Genomic DNA, 20,442 nt, shown 5'->3' on the forward strand with positions numbered 1-20,442 from the left:
CTGAAGATCTTACAAAGAAACTTCTTGATGAGCAAAGTAGACACTTCTGCCAAAAGCCTTAATTTTTGTTTAGTTGTTATACACAAAGCTCTTGCCTGTGAATATGAATCTTTACTCTTTAATTCCTTGTTTTCCTGTTGTTTCTAGGCCATCACTTTTTTGGAATTTGACTTGAAACAGAAATACTACATGTCCCATATTATGTGACCACAGACTTCAGTGATAATTAAATCTTAATGGCTATTTCTTATACTTTACTTTCTAGCATTGTCCTTAATGTAAATTAATTCTGATATAATCTGTACAAAATATATTTAATAGTTATTCTACAATGGTTGAGAGAAAGACAATTAGTGTATCAGTTCATCTGTGATAATTTTATCTGTCTTTATAATTGAATAATGTTTTGTCTTTAGTGATAAAAATATCACACTGTTAATTATTTCCTGCATACTTCCTATCAGGTTTCGTTATTAGTTACAATTCTTTATTAGAAGGATGCCTTCTTGTCAATATTGCTTTTCTCTCTGTTGGCTTCATTGTTTCCTACTGCAAATTCTCTTTCTCCGTGTCATGAAGGGAGGGTAGGCATGGCTGGAGGCTGCCCCAGGCTCAGACCAGCTGGTGACATCAAAGGATGAGAGGGGTTCTCTCCCCCTGTCTGTATATGCACAGCATAGAAGGACTTGGATAGTTCTGGGCTGTGCTGGCCTGTGCTGAGAGGAGTGGTGGTGTACTGAGTGCTTTGCTAAATACCCAAGTTTGAATAATCACAGTTTATCCATCAGTTCTTTCAAGTAAAAATGGTATCCTATGCAAAAAGCAACTAGCTTAGCTTGGCACCTGCCCCAGCACAGTCCCGTGGATTGCCTTTGATGGCAAGCAGTGATCGTAATGTTAACTGAAGGTGTGGGAGAAGGGGTGCTCAACAGATAAAAATAATGGATCTACAATAAAACTACATGCAATTTATGACGTTATTTTGTGTCTCATGCAAGTTTACCTTTTTATACTTAATACCTGAAAGACTGTGATGATTAGTTTAGGATTATGATTCTAGAGATGCCCAAACTTTTAAGGGTAATATCTCAGTGCTTCATTTTTTTCATGAGTGAGAAAAATGATCTAGATTATCTGTGTTCCAAATAACTTATTATTGGATGTTTTTATTCTTCTATTGTCTATGTATTTTTTTAACCTATTTCAAAACTACTTTTATGTTAGAACAAGAGGATGAAGAAGCCAGCACTGGATCTCATCTCAAGCTCATAGTAGATGCTTTCCTCCAGCAGTTGCCCAGCTGTGTCAACCGTGATCTGATAGACAAGGTATGATTGTCTCTAGGTAACTTTACTCAAGCACATAGACCTTGTAGGATAGCTCTAATTAGGAATGTCTGTGGTTTTTGGACTGTTTTGGCCATAGAATGAACCATTTCTTCAAATGGAATCTTACATGGGAATCCAAAATAAACACACAGTTGGAACCGGTTTGTTGATCTTACGTTTGGGGTGGAACTGTCTCTAGGATCCTGTTGGCTTGACTCTGCCCTTCATGTAGGGATGCCACGGTTTGGAAAATACTGTTAGACCAGAAGTCCTTAAAGTGTGCTTTGTAGGTTCTTGATGTCATCTGAGGCACTTTCAGGGGCTCTGTAAAGTCAAAAAACTTTTTATACTAGTACTAGGATTTTCCCCACCGCTTGTTCAGTGTTTTTAACATGTGCAAAAGTGATGATGGGTCAAGTTGCTGGTGTTTTAACGTGGATCATAACGCAGTGGCAGCAAACTGGAGTAGTGGCCATTGTGTTCTTCGTAGCCATGAATTTGCAATTAAAAAAACAATGCCACTTTCACTTAAGAATCTCCTTGAATGCATGAAAATTGGTGATTTTATTTCATTTCTACCTTTGAGCACACTTCCTTTTAACCTGATGAAATGAGAAGGATATGAAAAGCACATTTGCTGTCTCAAGTTGTCTCCAGAAAAGCCACCTGTGTGATTGAGTTGCCAGCTAAGCTAGCAAAAAAATACCCCCCTGGTATTTTTAAGTAAATTAATATTTTTAAAATTTCTCAATTTTAACTTGTAAAACAGTAAATGCTGATAAATGCATTAATCTACATATACAAAGTTCACTCAGGTCCTTAACACGTTTTAAGACTGTAAAGGACTCTTGAGACCCAAAGTTTGAAAATCATTGCTTTAGGCCATCTTTTGGTCAAGGTGCAATGTAATCTTTTATCTTTTCTTCCCCCATCATGCTTTGAGGTCCTCTATAGAGAACTATAGACATTACACTGTTTTTCAATTTTCAGCTTGTTTTAGCTCTTTTACAAATAATTTAAGATGTATTTCAGTAACTGTTCATATAATCAAATAGGCTGGAAACTGATTCCAAATTGGCTTACCTTTTGGAGCGATTAGGTCTGTAAATAGTTTTCAAACACTTAGTAATTGCGGCATTTACTTCTGTTTTAAGAGATAGTCTCCTTTATCTTTCCGATGTAGAATGTAGCCAAAACTACCTCTTAAACAGTTGCTTATTTTTGTAAGGTTGGGATATGATCGAATCTTTCCTCTGCTAAATTTTCATATATTCATTAGATATAAACAGGATGAGAGAGAGACCTCGACATGCCTGCTGCGCCCCACACCCATGTTGAGTGCTGTGATGAAAGTCAAATGAGAAGAGCTCATGTGAATCTGGACTGTAAAGTGTCCTGCACTGTTAAGAGCTCTTGCCAGTAATGACCGTATATCAAATTCTGATTTAGCTCTTGGAGGGTCAAGTGGAAAACAGGAGGCTACCCTTCTCTGTTGGACCTCAGTGGTTTCCTCTGGGAGTCAGCTTCCGCATGAAAGGAATTTCTTCCATATGTATTGGCAAAGGTCCAAACGGCTTAAGAGGGGAAAGTAGTTTGGAAATAGAAAAATCTGAGAATTATTTTTTTTCTTTTCTTTTTTTTTTCTTAAGTGGAGGTACTGAGAATTGAACCCAGGACCTCGTGCATACTAAGCATGCACTCTACTACTGAGCTGTACCCCCCCCACCATAAGAATTCTTTGAGTTAAACCCAAGTGAAGATTTCTTTTATGTGACTTATACTGGTAACATCATTCATGGTGATGCTTATTTTTGCATCCATTTGATGATCAGAAAAATTTACTTTTACTTATAAAATAAAAGATTGTTGACTCTTTTGTTTCTTATATTTTAGGGGGGAGGTAATGTGGGGGGTCTAGGTAATTAGGTTTATATATTTATTTTTAATGGAGGCACTGGGGATTGAACTGAGGACCTCAGGCATGCTAGGCATACACTCTATCACTGAGCTATATAGCCTCCCCTTGAACTGTCTTTCACGTACGTCAAATGTTTTGAAACAAGTTTTCAAAAAAAAAACTGCTTATTGAATTGTCAGGCAGCAGTTGTGACCCAGGCAGGTAGACACCACCACAGTTAAGTCTTCGCTTCCATTTCTCCCCAAATGGCAGGACTGGTTAAATCTAAGAATTAATATACATGTGAAGCTTTTTTTTTCTTTTTAATTTCCTCAAATTTATTAATTTTGGCAGTTTTTCCAGAAGTTTTCATGTAGTCTTGATTCATTTATTCTACATGTTTATTGAACCACTAGTGTTTGTACCAGGCATTGACATATTGTATGAGCTCCTAATCTTTGCAGATTTTTGAGAATTATAGGTTTTTTCCCATCTAACTGGCCTTCGATTATTGTGGTAGGAAAAGTGATTATTGCCTTCTCTAGTTTTATAAAATGTATTTCATAGGTTATGTAAAGTACATTTGCATTTTAATGGATAATTAAAACAGAGTTATTGAAGTACGTTTTATTTTGTGTTTCTGAATGTGTTGAAACAAAGGCCATTATTAGCCATTAAAATTTTTTTCTTTATATTTTCTATATTTTTTTTCAAAAGTATTGATTTGAGAAGTTTGTGTGTGTGTGGGTGTGTGAAGTTTTCTTATGTTAATCAATTTTCTTTTCCGGATACATGACCTTTGGGATTTTTATTACACTCGTCCATAATTTTTTGATGTTTCCTATGGGTGAATTACTTGAAGGAACTTTAGTGTATTTTCAACTTTCCTCTTTGTTATTCTAATTAGCTCTAATAAGCTTTACTGTTATAAAGTATAAATTTTAATAAAATTTATTTTATACCCCCTTTATAAGAAGAAGAAAAATTTAAATGAGTTTTACTCTCTTGGCTAATATTGATATAAAGTTTCAATCTTGGTGAATGAACTTTCAATATGAGTTAGTTTTCTGGGTTTGAATCTAATCAACATTGGTTGAGCCATTTGTTTCATCAAAAGTTTTAACCTAATGGGAGATGTTTCACTGTCTATAGTGAAGAGTTGAAATCCTTTATAGTTTAGGTATAAATCTGAGGATCTTTTATTTGCATCGGATCCTCAAATCAACCTAAAGACTGGGATTAATAATAAAACAATCATGTGTACCTATAGATGGAAAATACTGAGATGCCCAAAAGAATTTTGGTAACAGTTTATTTCTTTTTTAGACTATAACTTAAACTTGTTGTTTTCTTAACCTGTATATATTGAAGTTTGGGTTGTGTTTGTAATACCAGTGTCTTAAAACCATTCTAAACTGTTTAGGACTACTAGAAATCCATTGTAGCAGGCAGGGTTTCTCCTTTCAGTAGCTAAATCGAGATATTTTTAAGAAAAAAGTTTGCTTTTTCTCCTATAGGCAGCAATGGATTTTTGCATGAACATGAACACAAAAGCAAATAGGAAGAAGTTGGTACGGGCACTCTTTATAGTTCCCAGACAAAGGTAGGTATTAAAGAAAAAAGGGATTTCTTTGTGTTTTTACCCTGCAGTGATGATTGGAAGATTTAAGTTCTTAATTATTTTCTCTTTATAATGTCCCTTGTCAACATAAGTTACTATTATTGTTAGAGTATTTACTAGAACTTGCTTCTCATTGACTTTTGTTCATTTGTTCATTGGCTCTAGTGGAAATGTTTCTTCTGATGCTTTCCTGTTATTTCAAGAGAAAATGTTTAAGAATAATAGGAACTTAATAACTGAATCATTGTTAGAAGCAATAGGTTTACGTTTTTGCCTCTAAGGAAAAAAATAATAAATGATATATGTATTTTTGGAAAGTTTTCATTTTGTGGAGAGATCAGACTAAATTGAGTATCTAATTCTCAGAAGTTGTGTTTAAATGAAAAATTTCAAGTTTTTTTTTGGTAATTACGATAGTTTTGAATTGGAAGTCTCATTAGTGATTATGTTGCTAGTAATTCAAGCAGCTTACTCAGTTGCATAGTGCTTTTAGAGAATGTAATACTCCAAGTTACACTAAATTTACACCACCTACATCACCTGCGTATTTTAGGACCACAACAGGTCATAGACTGTGGACTTCAGGAATCTGGAGGAGATCCATCTCTGTTTATTCAGCAGTGAATAATTAGAGGATTTTGTTGTCTGTTACGATGATTACATACAACATAGCTAAGATAGATACTTTCCCCAAAGGGTAAGGATCCTGAGGGATTTCACTAAAGGTTTCTTAAGCAAAATTTTAATTTGGTTCATTCATCGGTCTCCTATTGGTAAAATTTCTCAGTGAACCAAATCACTACTTTTTTCTTCTATATTGGTTTTTATCTCCTGTCAGCAGCATTAATTAATGTGAGCATTTGGTTTTTCATTTTAGTGGGGCAAAGGAGGTGAAATGTGCCAATGTAGTGAGTAGGTAATTCAGAAATTGAGAAAATCATAGATGAATTATTTTTACTATATAAAATTATATATGGCATTATGAGGTGCACCATTATTTCATGTACAACTAAGAAAAAAATATTGCCAGTTGTTTTTCAGGCTTTGATTGTAAGACACATTCTGCTTTGAAACTCAAATATCTTTTAATATTGTGGACCAATTTTTTTCAAGTGATGCTTTTCTTGACCTATACAATGGAATGTTTACTTTCATAGTTTTCTTTTCAACTATTTATTTGAATGAAGAAACATGCAGCAACAGTTATCTGGACTTTTAGCATAAAATGAACCAAATTTAGCAAAAATAAAAGGCACTGTTAACGAAAAGAAATTATTCAATGATAGTTAAGTAGTTTACTTATAAAAGAGAATTTTGCCTCCCTGTAACCCCATTCCATCCCACTTCACCATCCCCACCCCCCAAATGCTCCTCAGGAACTATACACTTTTACCTGGTCTTATGCCAGTTATATCCTTTATAACTGGATTTATCTGCGTAGCTCACAGCTACAAATTAGAAGTAGTTGGAATCTGCTAGAATCAGTCTTGAAAGTAGTAGGAAGTAAAACTTTATGGTTTGAGAGGACAGGAGAAAAATAAAGATGCAAATTCTTGAAATGCGTAGCCTCTTGGAGCCATGAGAAAGAGACCACATAGTCTTATATACCTGAAATATGTAAGTATAAAAATTTAGGTTTCTTGCAGTCAGCCTGAGTGATCAAGAAAGGTTAAATTAAGTTGTAAAACTTACTCATTCATCAAGGATCTATAGTATGTTGTGATTAGTGCTGGAAATGCAGAGGTGCACAAGACAGAGTCAGCTCTTGTACTCACATAGCTTATGGTTTGGAGAGGGAGAAGAGCAGGATTTAAGTGCGGTTACCAAGAAGAATTCCAGCATTATTTATAGAGTATATAACAAGTGGAACTGATTGAATCAGTCTCAGGAGCCAGAGAAGGCTGCTTGGAACAAGGGTCATTTAATCTGAGTCCTGAGAAAGGGCTGAGCTAGGCTAGGGGTGGATGAGGAAAGGGAAGGTAAAGGGCGTTTCTGGCAGAGGCAGCCGTGTGTGCGAAGAGCCAGAGACGGGAAGGGCCACGCATCAGACTACTGCAGAAACCTCCTCCTTGGCTTCCGTGGGCATTGTCGTCTAGACTCGGCTGCGGGAAGGAGGCCGCGTGTACTCCTCATCCCCAGCGCTTAGTGCGGTGCCTGACACGTAGAGGCTGATAAACTGATGCGACATGATGTTTGATGCCCTTCCTTACCTAGCTCCCTTTCAGCTTCTTCAGCCTTCACTGTAGCCACTCTCCTTGCAAAATCCTGATGTGTAATGATTTCTTGAATACCCTTTGCTCTCTGCTTTCAAGCTTCTGCTTTCTGCTCCATCTGGGACATCCTGTATTTTCCCACTGAAAATCTCTGGCTTAGCCTTGAGCTCTTAACATAAGAATTACCTTCCCTGAACAACCATCCTTATTTACATATGCACAACCTGATACAGATGGGTGCTTTTCTATAGACTTTCAACATCATGTCTTCATAATATGAAGAATTAAGCACATTGCATTAGGCTTATTAGGTACAGCTCGAAGTTGGTTTGCTGCCTGCATCCCCATGAAACTGTAAAAACTATGGGCTGTTTAAAAGAGGACTAGAGCTCTTAATTTTGAATGTCTCCGACACCAAGTATTGTATTGATACATAGTAAATGCTTGAAAATCCTTGATGAATTAACATTGGTCATTAGCAAATTAAAAATTTTGTTTAAAAAAATAAGTAATGCGTTCATAGGACTCAGAACCCTGAAATGTTAAGCACTATGCTGGAAAATAGCCTTCCTGTCCTTGTCTCTCCATCTACCTAATTCCTGCTCCTCCCAACAGAAGCCACTGCCTTGATTCTTGCATATCCTTCCGAAGTTTCTTTTGCAGGTATAAGAATATGCAGTTAGAGATCTTGTATTTTCTGTTTTTTACCCAAAGGGCAACTTATATCTATTGTTCTGAACTTTACTGTTTTCATGTAGCAGCATATCTCAGACATCTTTTCATATCAATACGTAAAGATTTCCCTTGTTCTTTTGTTTTAAATCTGCAGTGTTTCTTTTTATGAGTGTACTATATTTAACCACCTTGGACGTTCCTGTTTTTGCCATTGTAAACAGTTCTGTATTTTTACTTCCCCTTTCTTCTTTCTCCTCTTCATTGTGTTAGCTAGTGGTTTATTCATTTTAGTTATTCACACACACACACACACACACACACACACGCCCAGCTTCTAGATTACTTATGTATTCTACTGTTTTCTTATTCATTATTTTGACTTTTATCGTTATTTTCTTCTTACCTTTATTTTGTTCTTCTTTTCTTTTATTCCTTTGTCTCTTTTGAGGGGCATTTAATGTATCCTCTGACCTTGGTTTTCGCTGTCTCTCTTAGTTCTGACATGTAGTGATTTCTCTTTTTATGTTTTCTAGAAATTCTTCAATTTTAATTTATTTTTCCATTGTTACCTAAGGAGATGTTTGAGAGAGGCTCGAAATTTCCAGGTAGTGGGACTTTTGTTTTCCAGCTTGGTTATTAATAATTCATATTTTTCTTGCACTGTGACTAGAGAATAATGTTAGTTTTAGTTTTTGGATAATTTTGAAATTTTTCTTGTGGCCTATTGTATAGTTTTCATGAACATTCCACAAACGTTTTTGAAAGAGGGGTGCCTCCCTTTTTGTGTGGCATTTCCTCCCCTCCTTATCCCTCCAAAGGCCATGAATCCTAGGGAGTGTCGTTGTTCTTCTCTCTGGCCAGGATTCCCTACTTGTCCGTTTAGCCCATCCAGCCTGGGTGACCAGAAAAACCAGAATGAATTATCTGATAGTCACCTGAGTGCCCTATGACTGTGAGGCCCCGAAGGTTTCATATATATGTATTTGTGGTAGAGAATTTAGCTGTCTTACCTAATCTGTATAGTTTGGTTTAGGAAACGCCAAACTAGGTAACTTTTTAAGGTTCTTTACAGTTCTTATCTTTAAAATAAAGTTTTGTTGGGATATAATTCACAAAACCGTACAGTTCACCCATTTGAAGTGTACAGTTTAGTGTTCTAAGTATGTGCAACTATCACAACAATAAAATTTTCTAAAACATTTCCTTCCTCTTAGAAGTAATCTTATATCCATTAGCAGGCAATTCCATTCCCTCCCTGCCCACTCTCTTGTCCTGAGAAACCAGTAATTTACTTTTAATCTCTGTGGATTTATTCTGGGTATTTCCTGTAAGTAAAGTTATAAAATATGTGGCCTTCTCTCACTTAGTATGTTTTCAAGATTCATCCATGTTGTAGCATGTGTTAAAATGTCCTTCCTTTTTAAGGCTGAATAATATTTCACGGTATAGATATACCACATTTTGTTTACCCATTTGTCATTTGATGGACACTTGGGTTGTTTCTACTTTTTAACTATTATGAATAATTCTGGTGTGACTCTTTGTGTGTAAGTTTCTTGACATGTTTTCAGTTCTCTTGAGTGTATACCTAGGAGCGGAACTGCTGTGTCATATGGTAACTATGTTGAATGTTTTTAGTAACTGCTAAACCGTTAGTACACCGTTATTCACAGTGCCTGCACCATTTTACATTCCCAACAGCAATGTATGAACGTTCTAGTTTCTCCATATCCTCACTAACACTTGTCACTGTCCCTTTTTGATTGTAGCTGTCCTAGTGACTGTGAAGTGACATCTCTGTCTCATTGAGGGTTTGATTTGCATTTCCCTAATGGCTAATGATTTTGGGCATCTTTTCATGTGCTTATTGGCCATTTGTACGTCTTTGGAAAACTGCTCAAATCCCTTACCCCTTTTAAAGTTGTTATTTGTCTTTTTATTATTGAGTTGTGAGTTTTTTCTATATTCTTTGTACTGTCCCTTATCAGATACAATTTACAGATGTTTTCTTTTATTCTGTGAGTTGTCTTTCCATTTTCTTGGTATCATTTACAGCACAAAAGTTTTTTAAATTGATTTATTCCGTCTTTACAATTCTTAATGGCCTGATCTGATGCATTACTATAATTTTCCATTGTGTTCTTCCTTCATTAAATAAATAGTGGTTTAAAAAATCTCAGAAGACATGGTATCTCTTGGCCTATTAATTTGAAGGACTCCACAGAAATGAAATCTACTATAAATCCCCTTATATATTTACATATTCTGTAGTTAATACATGTAGTATAATTATCCACACATATAATTGAAATTTCACATGAAGTGCTTATATCTTACGTACATGTGTGTACCCACCACCTAGATCAAAATATGGGGCATTCCCGGGACCTCTGAAGTCTCCCGCAGCTAATCAGACTTCCACGTCTAAAGTCAGTCATAATCGGGGAAAGTACCTAAGAGTCTCTTAGTTACTGGTTTTAGACAGACGAACCTGGTATTGGCTTTGTGACTCTGAAGCCATATGGTTTTAGCCACATTTTAGCAGATGGTTGGATGTTCAGAATACTCTTCAGAGGTGGGTGCTTCACTTGAATCTTGACCAGCTTTTCCTGATCCAGCTCTTAGGAGCGTTTGCTGCAGTTTTTGTGAGGGACTCTCTAATTGGACCCCCTTCCCCTTGCTGAAAAATGAAAAAATGAGTTTTGGGAAATCTGTTAGCATGGTATACCACCTGATGGCACTGTTGCATCGGAAACATCAACATTGTGAAAAAAGTCACCAGAGCATTTGGTTGTTTGTTTAGGGAAAATGGTCACGGTCTTTTGTTTTACTCTATTTTGTCTTTTTTGGATATCATCGGGTTTGTGTTTCTTATGAAGAAAAATCTTTGTATTCTTTAATTGAACAGTAACAATGTTCTTTCGCATTAATTTTTCCCTAGGTATTTTTGAGCACAGTGATAATTATAATTAATAGTTTTCAACAGTCAACTTCTTTAGATTTTAAAAGAGAGAGAAAAAAAAGCCAGATATTTCTTTTAAAAAGCTGATTGATGACGAGATAAAAGCGTTTAAGATTCCTCTCTTCTCCCTCAGGAACAGAAGTGTGTGTCATTCTGCACTTTTGTCATTGTAGTTAGTGATGAGGTGTTTACTTGCTTGATGATCGTTAACTGCTAGTAGAATACTTAAAATGTGTGATTGAGGAGACCTTGAAACTATAAGCAAGATTTTGTTATTGTTTTAGAAATTCACCGTTTTTAAATGGTTTACTCCTTAACTGTTGGTCAAAATGATTATCACTCTCCCAGAAGGTTATAAAATTCAGTTTTCCAAGGAAGGATCTAAGTCTATTTTCTAGTTCACTTCTGGAAAAGTCAAATAAAATATATATCTAGCTTCAAATTTAACAGAATTTGTTCTTTATGTTGATGAAAGTGTTTTATAACTTTCATGTGATTGAGGTGGCATTTAGCACTCCATCCCCTTTTGGGCTTACATTTGTAGGAAGGTAGAAAAGCACACTTACGTGGACTAACATTGAAAAAACATGTACTTTCTTAACATTATTTACAACATAGGGGATCGTATTTTGTGAAGTAATGAATGAATGGTCCCAGAACTTGAAGATTTATGTAGGGCAGGGTAACATGGAGTATCAGCTATCCATTTCATTGTAAAAGATACAGTGGAAAAAAGGAATTTTAGGAAGTTGTCAGTTTAAAAAGGATTTGGTGAGTTTATGAGGAGTAGAGGATTCTGAGAAAGTGCAGTATCTAACTTTACTTCCATGTGACCAATTCCAAAAGAAATGAAAACCAGAATTACAACTACCTGGAAAGGGTTAATTAAAAGAATTAAGATCTTTTAGGGAACACGTAAACTAATTTTTAAATTCCTATTGAAGCTGAAAGCACTGACCTGTGTTCATGGATAGCATAGGCTGCTTTACTTTAGAATGGATGACTCTACCTACCTTTCCTTTGGGGCTGGAAAAAGCTTTGAAGTAGATTGATGTAATTGGAAGAAGAAGAAAAAAATGAAGCAAGGTATAGGTGACTTGCCTGGGAAAGAAAAAAAAAAGGAAATGACATAGTTTGGTTAAATTTTTTTGATGCTGTTTGCTATAATCTCAAATTTTATTGAAAGAGACAACCAAGTTTAAAATCAATTTTATAAACTCAAGAGCTAGTTCTTCAAAAAAAAAAATCCAAGTAGAGAACTATTTAGAAAATTAAAAGAAAAAGTATCAAAAAAGTTTAAGAATGAGCCAGTGTGCTAGAAATATTTAAAAACTACTTGTTTTTGGAAAAGTATACATTTTCAAAATTGATTCATGACAAAGTTAAATAGGCCAGTGATCACTGAATGAAATGTAGAAAGTTTTAGACTAATTTCTCTGCAGTATCATTTTTTCCAGAGCATAGGTAAGAAACCTTGCCATTTTATAACATGAAGAAATAGGTAAAATCTTAACAAAAAAAGAGCAAGGAAGTTACAAGTATGGCCCCATCTCATTTTTAAATGCTGATACAAAAATTCTAAGTAAAACACTAGCAAATTATATTAAATAGTATATTAAAAATTAAAATCCGGTGTAATCAAAGAGCATTGATTTTGGGAGTGAAAAGATACTTATTAATATATATAACATCAGTAGGGAAAATAAGAAACTGATTTTCCCATTAATTGCATAAAAGATAATTATTGATAAACTAGCTCTTGTTCAATAAAATACAAAACTTGAATCAAATTTAATATTCTTATAAAAATAGGATGATACTTCCTCATTATGATGAAGAGTATTTTAGACTAAAAGCTAACACTATAGTTAATTGTGAGATAACCAGAGATACCCATTTATATAACAAATATCTGTCTAGCACCTGCTGTGTTCCAGGCGCTGTTTTTAGTGTTGGCAAACTGTTTCCCATGGAGTTTATGTTCTGATGGGGAAGGGTGACAAACAAGATAGCAACAAATGTAACAAGTAAATCATATGTTACAAGATGATAAATTCTATTTTTTTTAAAAATAGCGTAGGGTAGGGGGTTTGGGGGTGGGGTCGATTTACAGTTTCAGTGCCCTGTTCGGAAAGCATCTCAGCGAGGGGATGTCATTGGAACTAAGACTTGACCTTCATGAGGGAGTAAGGGGTGTGGATATTTGGGAAGGTGTACTCCAGTGAATGAGGACAGCTTGTGCCTGAGGCTCTGAGGAGGATTAGGGGGAAACCGGTGAGGGTGCAGCTGTGAGCAGGGGAGAATAGTAGGAGATGAGGTCAGGCTGAGCCTCCTGACTCCCAGCGCATTGCCCTTTGTTATCCCATGACCTCCACTCTTTTGAGAATTAAGTCTTCTGACCTGTGGTTGTGGTAGTGTGGGAGAGATGGAACCTAGGGTTAGGGTTAAAGTCCTGTATTTGTAATTGATCATGAACTGAAAAAAAAAAAAATTGTTGCTAAAGTGGTTATGAAAAACCTAGTGTTCTAGCTAAAATATAATAGTACTATATTAAAATACAATATTCTAACTAAAGTTTGAAAAATTTAGAAAGTAATTTGATATTAGTATGAATCTATGGATTATGCTAGAAAATTAAGTGTGCAGTTGCCCTAGGCTTGCTTTTCTTTTTTCTTTCTTTTCTTTTTTTTTCTTTTCTCTTCTTTTTTTTTTTCACTAGCAGACGGTAAGAAAATTATTATGTATGTGTGAGATTACAGGATACCTAATTTTTGTAATATCATCAAGGAGTAGTGTGACCCATGTGTGCATTTTCTGTGTAACAGGAGCTTAGCCTTCAATTGATAAAACTTTAAGATAATTTAAGAAAACATTTACAATAAAACTTAACATTAAATGTTTTGATTCAGTTCATTACATAATAGAGTGTACTTTTCTATAAAGAAGAATATAATGCATTTAAAATTTATCGAGGTACTACTGCAGAACCACTACATTGTTGACTTCTCTCAGTATCTATACCTTTATTTCTAAAATGCTGATTATATTATCTACCTGATAGGGTGGATATTAGGCTCAGCAAGATAAATAATGTGTATTAGATACCTAGAATGGGGCTTGGCACATTGGTCAGAACAAAATAAATGACAATATTTTTTTAGTGGAGTCACTGGGGATTGAACCCAGGACCTCATGCATGCTCACCATGCACTCTACCACTGAGCTATATCCGCCCCCGAAAATAATTTTTTAAAAGAAATTGTAGTGGCCAAAGAGGAGTACAAAGTTTTGGAGGCCCTTCTGCATGAATTTGAGCATTTTTCTCTTTTTGACTTCACCTTTGAAGTTTATCTCCATTCCTTCTTCCTTCACTTCTCCCAGCTAAGGCTGCGTCTGTCCACACTGGGAGTTTTTCGGATCTAATTCTAAGCCTTTCATGGTATGCAGAGTTTGCTCTGATGATCCAGCCATTTTCATGTCCTGTTCTATAGTACTGTGGTATATTCAGGGAGATTTAAGACACATATAGTTATTTGTAGCTGTTCTAAATGGCTTCAGGGTGTAGTATTTGAGCTCTTGTTTTGAATTTGTCTAGTTTTCCCCTTGCCTTCCTTCCTGTCAGCTCCCGTTACTTCCTGCTGTCAGTGCAGCTGCGTGTTAGTTCCTCATGGCTTCTCATCCTCAGAGTCTTATCTGCTGAGTGTTGAGTTACTGGATAATCAGGTTTCATAAAATAACGTCCCTGGCAGGAATGGAATATAAATTCTAGCTTGTGTGTTGATTCTGACTGGTTGTGGCTGCCTGGAGTGGTGGATTCTGGAGCTGTATCCAATTTTGATGAGAAAGTGCTCTGAAGAGGGAAGGGGGTGGCAGTGTTAGTGACCACATATTTGCATTAATTGAGTGAAGAGTAAACAGGCCCTGTGTGAGAATCCGGGTGGCTTCTGTAATGGGTAAAATAAGGTGGTGGGTTTTGTGATTTTTTTGTGCATGTGTGGTTGTGACTCTTTAGATGCCTTTTTGGTTATGGTACCTTTTTACTTTGCATCGAGGTTTCCAAATAACTTACCCATGGATAAATGAAAGAAATGATTTAAAAGAAATCTGTACTATTTACGTTACCTTTAGGTTTGTTTACTCAGTGATTCTGTGATTAAAAATTTAAACCATGCTTTCTTCTCTTGGTATTTTATATTTTATCAAAATTGCGTGCTCGATGAGAATTGCAGGTGTGCGATAAATGCACTGAATGGAAAAGACCAGGTTGTTAAGAAACTCTCCCAAGGCAAGTTGAATTTCCAAATACTTCATTACGGTGGCAATAAATAGGCATGTCTGTATGATTATTAGTTGTTATAATCATCTAATGTGTGAATATATCTGAGAAAGTTTAAACTTTAAAATGAGTTATTTCTGGTGTGCCCTTCCTTTTACACGTATCACATATAACTTTTGCAGGTTGGATTTGCTCCCATTTTATGCAAGATTGGTTGCTACATTGCATCCCTGCATGTCTGATGTAGCAGAGGATCTTTGTTCCATGCTGAGGGGGGATTTCAGATTTCATGTATGTATTTAAGCATTTCTTTTGTAATATATATATATATACCTATAAGTTGAGTGAGGATTCTTTAAGAATATGATTGTTTTATTGGTAAGCATGTTTTGAAACTTGATGGTGTATAACAGTACAGAATGTATAGGCTTCTAAGTTTTTAAAATGTAAATCTGCTCAACAGCTTGAAATTGATAAATGATACTCCAGTTTGGAGGTGAGCTGTGGCTGCTACCTTGTCTTCCCATTGTAGATACCGCATGTTTTGCTTTTGTAAGGTAAAAACTATCCTCCAAGATCAAGAGAGCCAGCAGGCCTCATTGGTGTTCCCAGAAGAAACATAGGATTGTCTGTGTTGAGTCAGGCCACAGTGCCTGTAGGATGCCCGTTTAGGTGTCGGGGGTCCAAATGTTTGGGGCACATAAGTTGCATAAATGCTCTGACCTCAGTGAATGCTGTCATAGACCATGTTTTTATTGACTCTTGCCTTAAGAATCTTTGCCTTGGATAGTGGTGAGTTTCTTACAGGGTATCCTGGTAAGTACCAGGGACCTGTTACCAGACAGCTTCCCTCTCTAGTCTGAGGAGTCTTAACAGACTGCCTACTAGTGGTTCCGGCAAACCCACGTTTCCCATCGTCTTGTGGATGCAGGCTCGGTAGGAGTAAAACGACACCTTAGAGGTCACGTTAGAAAGTGAACATGGGTAGACTTGGGAAAGACATGAAATGCAAGTGTTCGTGTATGCCCGTGGAAAAATTGTGCTGATAAAATTTAGCTTAAAAAATTTAGCTTTATAGCAAGTTGCTTGGAATGCAAATAAATGTTTGCTGTGCTCAGCACACACTTTGTTGCGCTCACTGCACACAGATCAGTAGTGTTGCTGAGCACTCAGAGCAGACCTCACTCCTGAGGTCAGGAATGTCACAGTGTAATTGGGAAGGTAAAGCATAAATACTCACAAAAGCAAGAGTGAAATAAAAATTTAAATTCTAAATATATCTGGTATTATAAGGAATTACGTGCTTAATTGCCAAGTGAATTGTTGGAGACTTAGTGCCTTGAGTCCAGAGGAAGCAAAGGTCTCTGTGAGGAGCGGAATGAACTCTAAAGGCTTCTTGCCATAGGCGTTAAATTGTCAGTATGAGCTTTGTGGGTGAGATTTTTCTGCGCCAGCTTTTGCTGAAGTGTGTTTCACATTTTCATAGATAATATTAAGTGAGGATAGGTTTTTATGTCAAAGTAAGTTTGGAAATACTGAGATCAAGAAAGTGAAACAGTCTTGCTTTTGTTTTATTTTAAGAGTTCTCAAAACTTTAATAGGGTAATGAGCGCTGTGCGCCTCCTGGAAGGGGCTGAATGCAGTCAGTCAGAGGACGCACTTTGATAAATGCTAGTTCAGGTACAGAGGCCTTAAAAATCATGATATTGTTGATTTTTTTAATCCCACGACACAGACAGAGACAGTCTGTTTCACTAGCAGGCGGTACGACTGTATTGTTTGAGTTACATGCATACAGCCCTCAACCAAAGCCACAAACAGCACATAAGTCGCCAGACCAAGCATAATGAGTGCTTTTGACGAGAAACCTAGAATTAAGAAAATTCTGTTCATGTGTACTTCCCCCTCCTGTCTTTGAAGGTTGGGGTGAGAGTTAAGGGAGGTGGCATTTTTGTTACTATTGTAAGGTTTCGTTACAACTAGCTAACACTAGGTTTCCAGAGCTTACTTTGGGAAGCGCTGCTCTTGGGAGGGAAGAAAGGGCACTTGAGGTCCTTGATCACCTCTGCTTCCTCCAGCATCTGCCCTTTCCCACCCTCCGCTTCCCTTTCCCCATCCTCTTTCATTTCCTTCTTGTTTGAGTGTTGTAAGGTGTGCTTGCCTCCTCCGCTCTGACACGTCCTCCCATCACAGCACCCTGGCGGAAGCCACCAGTGTCCTCCCAGTCGCCTCTTCTTAGTTGATGTCCCTGCAGATTCTGAACTGCTGGATGCTTCCCGCCTTTTAGGAAACCATCATCCTGTCTCCACCACAGGCCAGCTTTGTAACTTTGGCCATTACTTAAAAGCTCTAAACCTGTTTCTTGTCTATTAAATGGGATAATTTGTATCTTTTAAAATAGGATTGTTCTTACTGATGAAACAAGGTAATGCATATAAAGCTCATCACCCAGCACCCAGACATAGATGTCATTATAATAATTGTCCCTTCTCAACCACCACGCTTTCCTGGTTCTCATTTATGACCACTGTCCTCAGGAACATCCTTCTCTCTCTTTTCCAGCTGAGTTTATGTATTGCTGTTCCTCCCCCAGACTTTCTTCCTTCATCCTCCTCTTTGATGGAACACAGTTTACCTGGGGCTCAATTCACAGCTGTTTCCCAGCAACCTCACATACACACCTGTTGCCAGAATGAATCTCCTGGTGCTTCGTTAAGTTCTCATGTACTTCTTGCTAAATAAGTCCATAAAACAAACTCATTATTTTCTCTCAAAAATCTCTTTTTCCTTTTCTTCCTCATACCAACTTCTATATGCTTCCTGTAAATTTACAATATATTTTATCTAATTACTTTACTTTTGCTCCTCTGACATCCACGAGCCTGTGTTCACCACGTTCCATTGCTGTGTCTCCTGAAACACCTCCTCAAGCCTGGCGTCTCTTCTTTACACCCAGCGCCACTGTCTTTCACTCTCCGTAGCTTGAATTATAGAGTAGCTTTTTAACCAGGCTTCTCCACCTCTGCCTTCTATCAGAGGTAGAGATGTATTGTCACAGTCTGATCCTGTTTGCCCCTTGCTTGAGAACCTCACCTGAAAAAGCAAGTTGGTTAACAAAACTGTATGAAATCTCAGCTAGTAGTCAGAGGAATCCTAGTTCAAACAATGGATTTGCTAACTTGACTAACAGGTTAGTAAATGTACTAGAAATGAGAGACCATTCACATGTACTTGGGGTTGGAATTTGGAGAAGGAATTTGGCAGTATGTTTCAGGATCCTTAGAGGCATTCATACATTGGACATCTCTGAGAATCTGTTCTAAGTAAACAGTCCTAGGTACCCAAAAGAACTTGATATACATAATCAGTTGTCATAGGGAAAAAAAGGGAAAATAACCTAAAAGCCCAGCAGTGGATAAAAAAATGGTCATATGGGGTGTGGGCATAGCTCAGCGGGAGAGCACATGGCATGCACAAGGTCCTGGAGTCAGTGCCCAGTTCCTCCACTAAAAAAGAAACAAAGGGAAGAAAGATAAAGAAAATGGTCGTATAATTACAATGTTAAAATGATAGAAAGTCACATTTACCAAAAAGCTTTCAAATCATGGAGAAGTGCTTTTGGGGGGAGGGGAGGAAGCCATAAAATCTTACACATAATAAATTTATAGTCATGTTAAAATGCTTGGAAATTGAAGAATAGAAAAAATTATCAGTATGTTAGCTGTGGCTGTCTTTGGATAGTGGGGTTATGCGAAATGTTTTTTCCTTTCTAGTTTTCTGTATTCTCCAAATTTTCGACAGGGCCTATTTCTTCAGTAACGGGGAGGACAACTTTTATTTAAAGATAGCCGTATCACCCTTACTGATTGACATTTTTGAAATCAGTGGTCTTTCAGCAGCTTGTTTGGTCAAGCCTCTCCGTTGGTAAAATAAGTTGACCGCGTATCTCAATATAGGCATATTTATTTATAAATTATATGCATTTGCAATTCTACCACATATTTTATGTACATCATAAAATGTACAAAAGTTAACTTCAGAGGTATGAGATAAAAAACAAAAACAAAAATAGAAATTTCAAGATCTTTTCCCAACAGTAAATCGAGTCTTGCCCACCCTACTTTGGAGATTAGTGTTCCATTGAATAAAATGAATGTTTATTTGAAGGCAGATTTACTTATTTATAGACTCAGTGCCCACTTAGTGTTTATTGTGTAGTAGATTTTTTCAAAAAGTTAGTTGAATGATTGAATATTTATGTGAAACCAGTAAATCGTGGAGGACGGAAAATAAAATCTTTGGATAAAGTTGTAGAGGGGCCGATCCAGTTTGGGGCAAAGGGTTCTTCCTTCAGGGGAATAATGAATGATAAGCTTCGGAAATTCTTACTTTTTATATGTTGATATATCCAAAGAGTTTTTTATTAATGTGTATGAATTTAGTTACTCAGTTAACCTCAATTTTAGCAGTCCAATAAATGAGTCACAGGGGGAAGGTATAGCTCAGTGGTAGAGTGCCTGCTTAGCATGCATGAGGTCCTCGGTTCAATCCCCAGTACCTCCGTTAAATAAATAAGTAAATAAATAAACCTAATTACCCCCAAATAAAAACAAAACAAAAAACCAAATTAAAAATGAAATATTTTAAAAAAATACATGAGTTATAAGCGCCATTTTTGCTAAATTTGGTTACGTAAACAAAATCTTGTGAGACATTTCTGAACTAAAAATACATAGAAAATTTCACATTGTTAATTGATCGGTATTTACTTTGCAAGAAGTGTTTGATAAACCATTTGATCATAATCATCAGATGAGGTTGGAAAATACTGAATGAGGAGTCAGGATAAGTTACTTTTTTTTAATAAGTCATAATCTGTTGAAAAGCCTTCAGTTTTTTCATCTGAAAATGAGGGAGTGAGATAATTGATTTCTAATATTTATTTAAAACATCTGTCATTTTGTCATGTTAGTTACATTGTATCTCCTTAACCTCCAAAGTATTTAAGAAGAGTTGTGAATGGTACATGATGCTACATGTTTTGAAAGCTGTGATGCTCAGTAATACTTAAACTTTTATGTTCATGATACTCCACACACAAGTTGTTAAAATCTTGTGAATCGAGATTCACCCAAGGAGACTTTTTGAAAACATGTATGTGTATTTCCAAGCCGGGTCTCTCAAAGATTCAGCGTTAGCATATCATTTTTGAAATGCTTCTTTATACTTTTTGCTTGTTTCTACATTTCTTTAACTGTAAAAGGAACATGTTAGTGTGGTGTGATTTAGGAAATATGACAGATACAAAGTAGAAAGGAGGGAACTTCATAATATCATCACTTAAGGCAAATCTTGTTAATATTTTAGTGTTTTTTTTTTTTTACTTTTTTTCTCTAGTTTTTCATGGATGAATTTATATTTTATGTACAATTTTCCATTTTTTGTTTCTCAGAAGCATGTTACAGTATCA

The 20,442-nt window shown here is 36.3% G+C and overlaps 1 protein-coding gene across 1 annotated transcript in view; it reads left to right on the forward strand.

The window, feature by feature from the left end:
- Positions 1 to 1,217: 1,217 nt before the first annotated feature.
- Positions 1,218 to 20,442, forward strand: part of LOC116280058 (regulator of nonsense transcripts 2-like) — a 42,954-nt gene continuing 23,729 nt past the window's right edge. The window contains exons 1-3 of the mRNA XM_072955118.1: positions 1,218 to 1,328; positions 4,743 to 4,828; positions 15,155 to 15,263. Of these exons, the coding sequence (XP_072811219.1) occupies positions 1,218 to 1,328; positions 4,743 to 4,828; positions 15,155 to 15,263 (306 nt within the window). The remainder of the gene's footprint in view (positions 1,329 to 4,742; positions 4,829 to 15,154; positions 15,264 to 20,442) is intronic.

This window comes from Vicugna pacos, chromosome 35 (genome assembly GCF_048564905.1).
Source record: "Vicugna pacos chromosome 35, VicPac4, whole genome shotgun sequence".
Lineage (NCBI taxonomy): Eukaryota > Metazoa > Chordata > Mammalia > Artiodactyla > Camelidae > Vicugna > Vicugna pacos.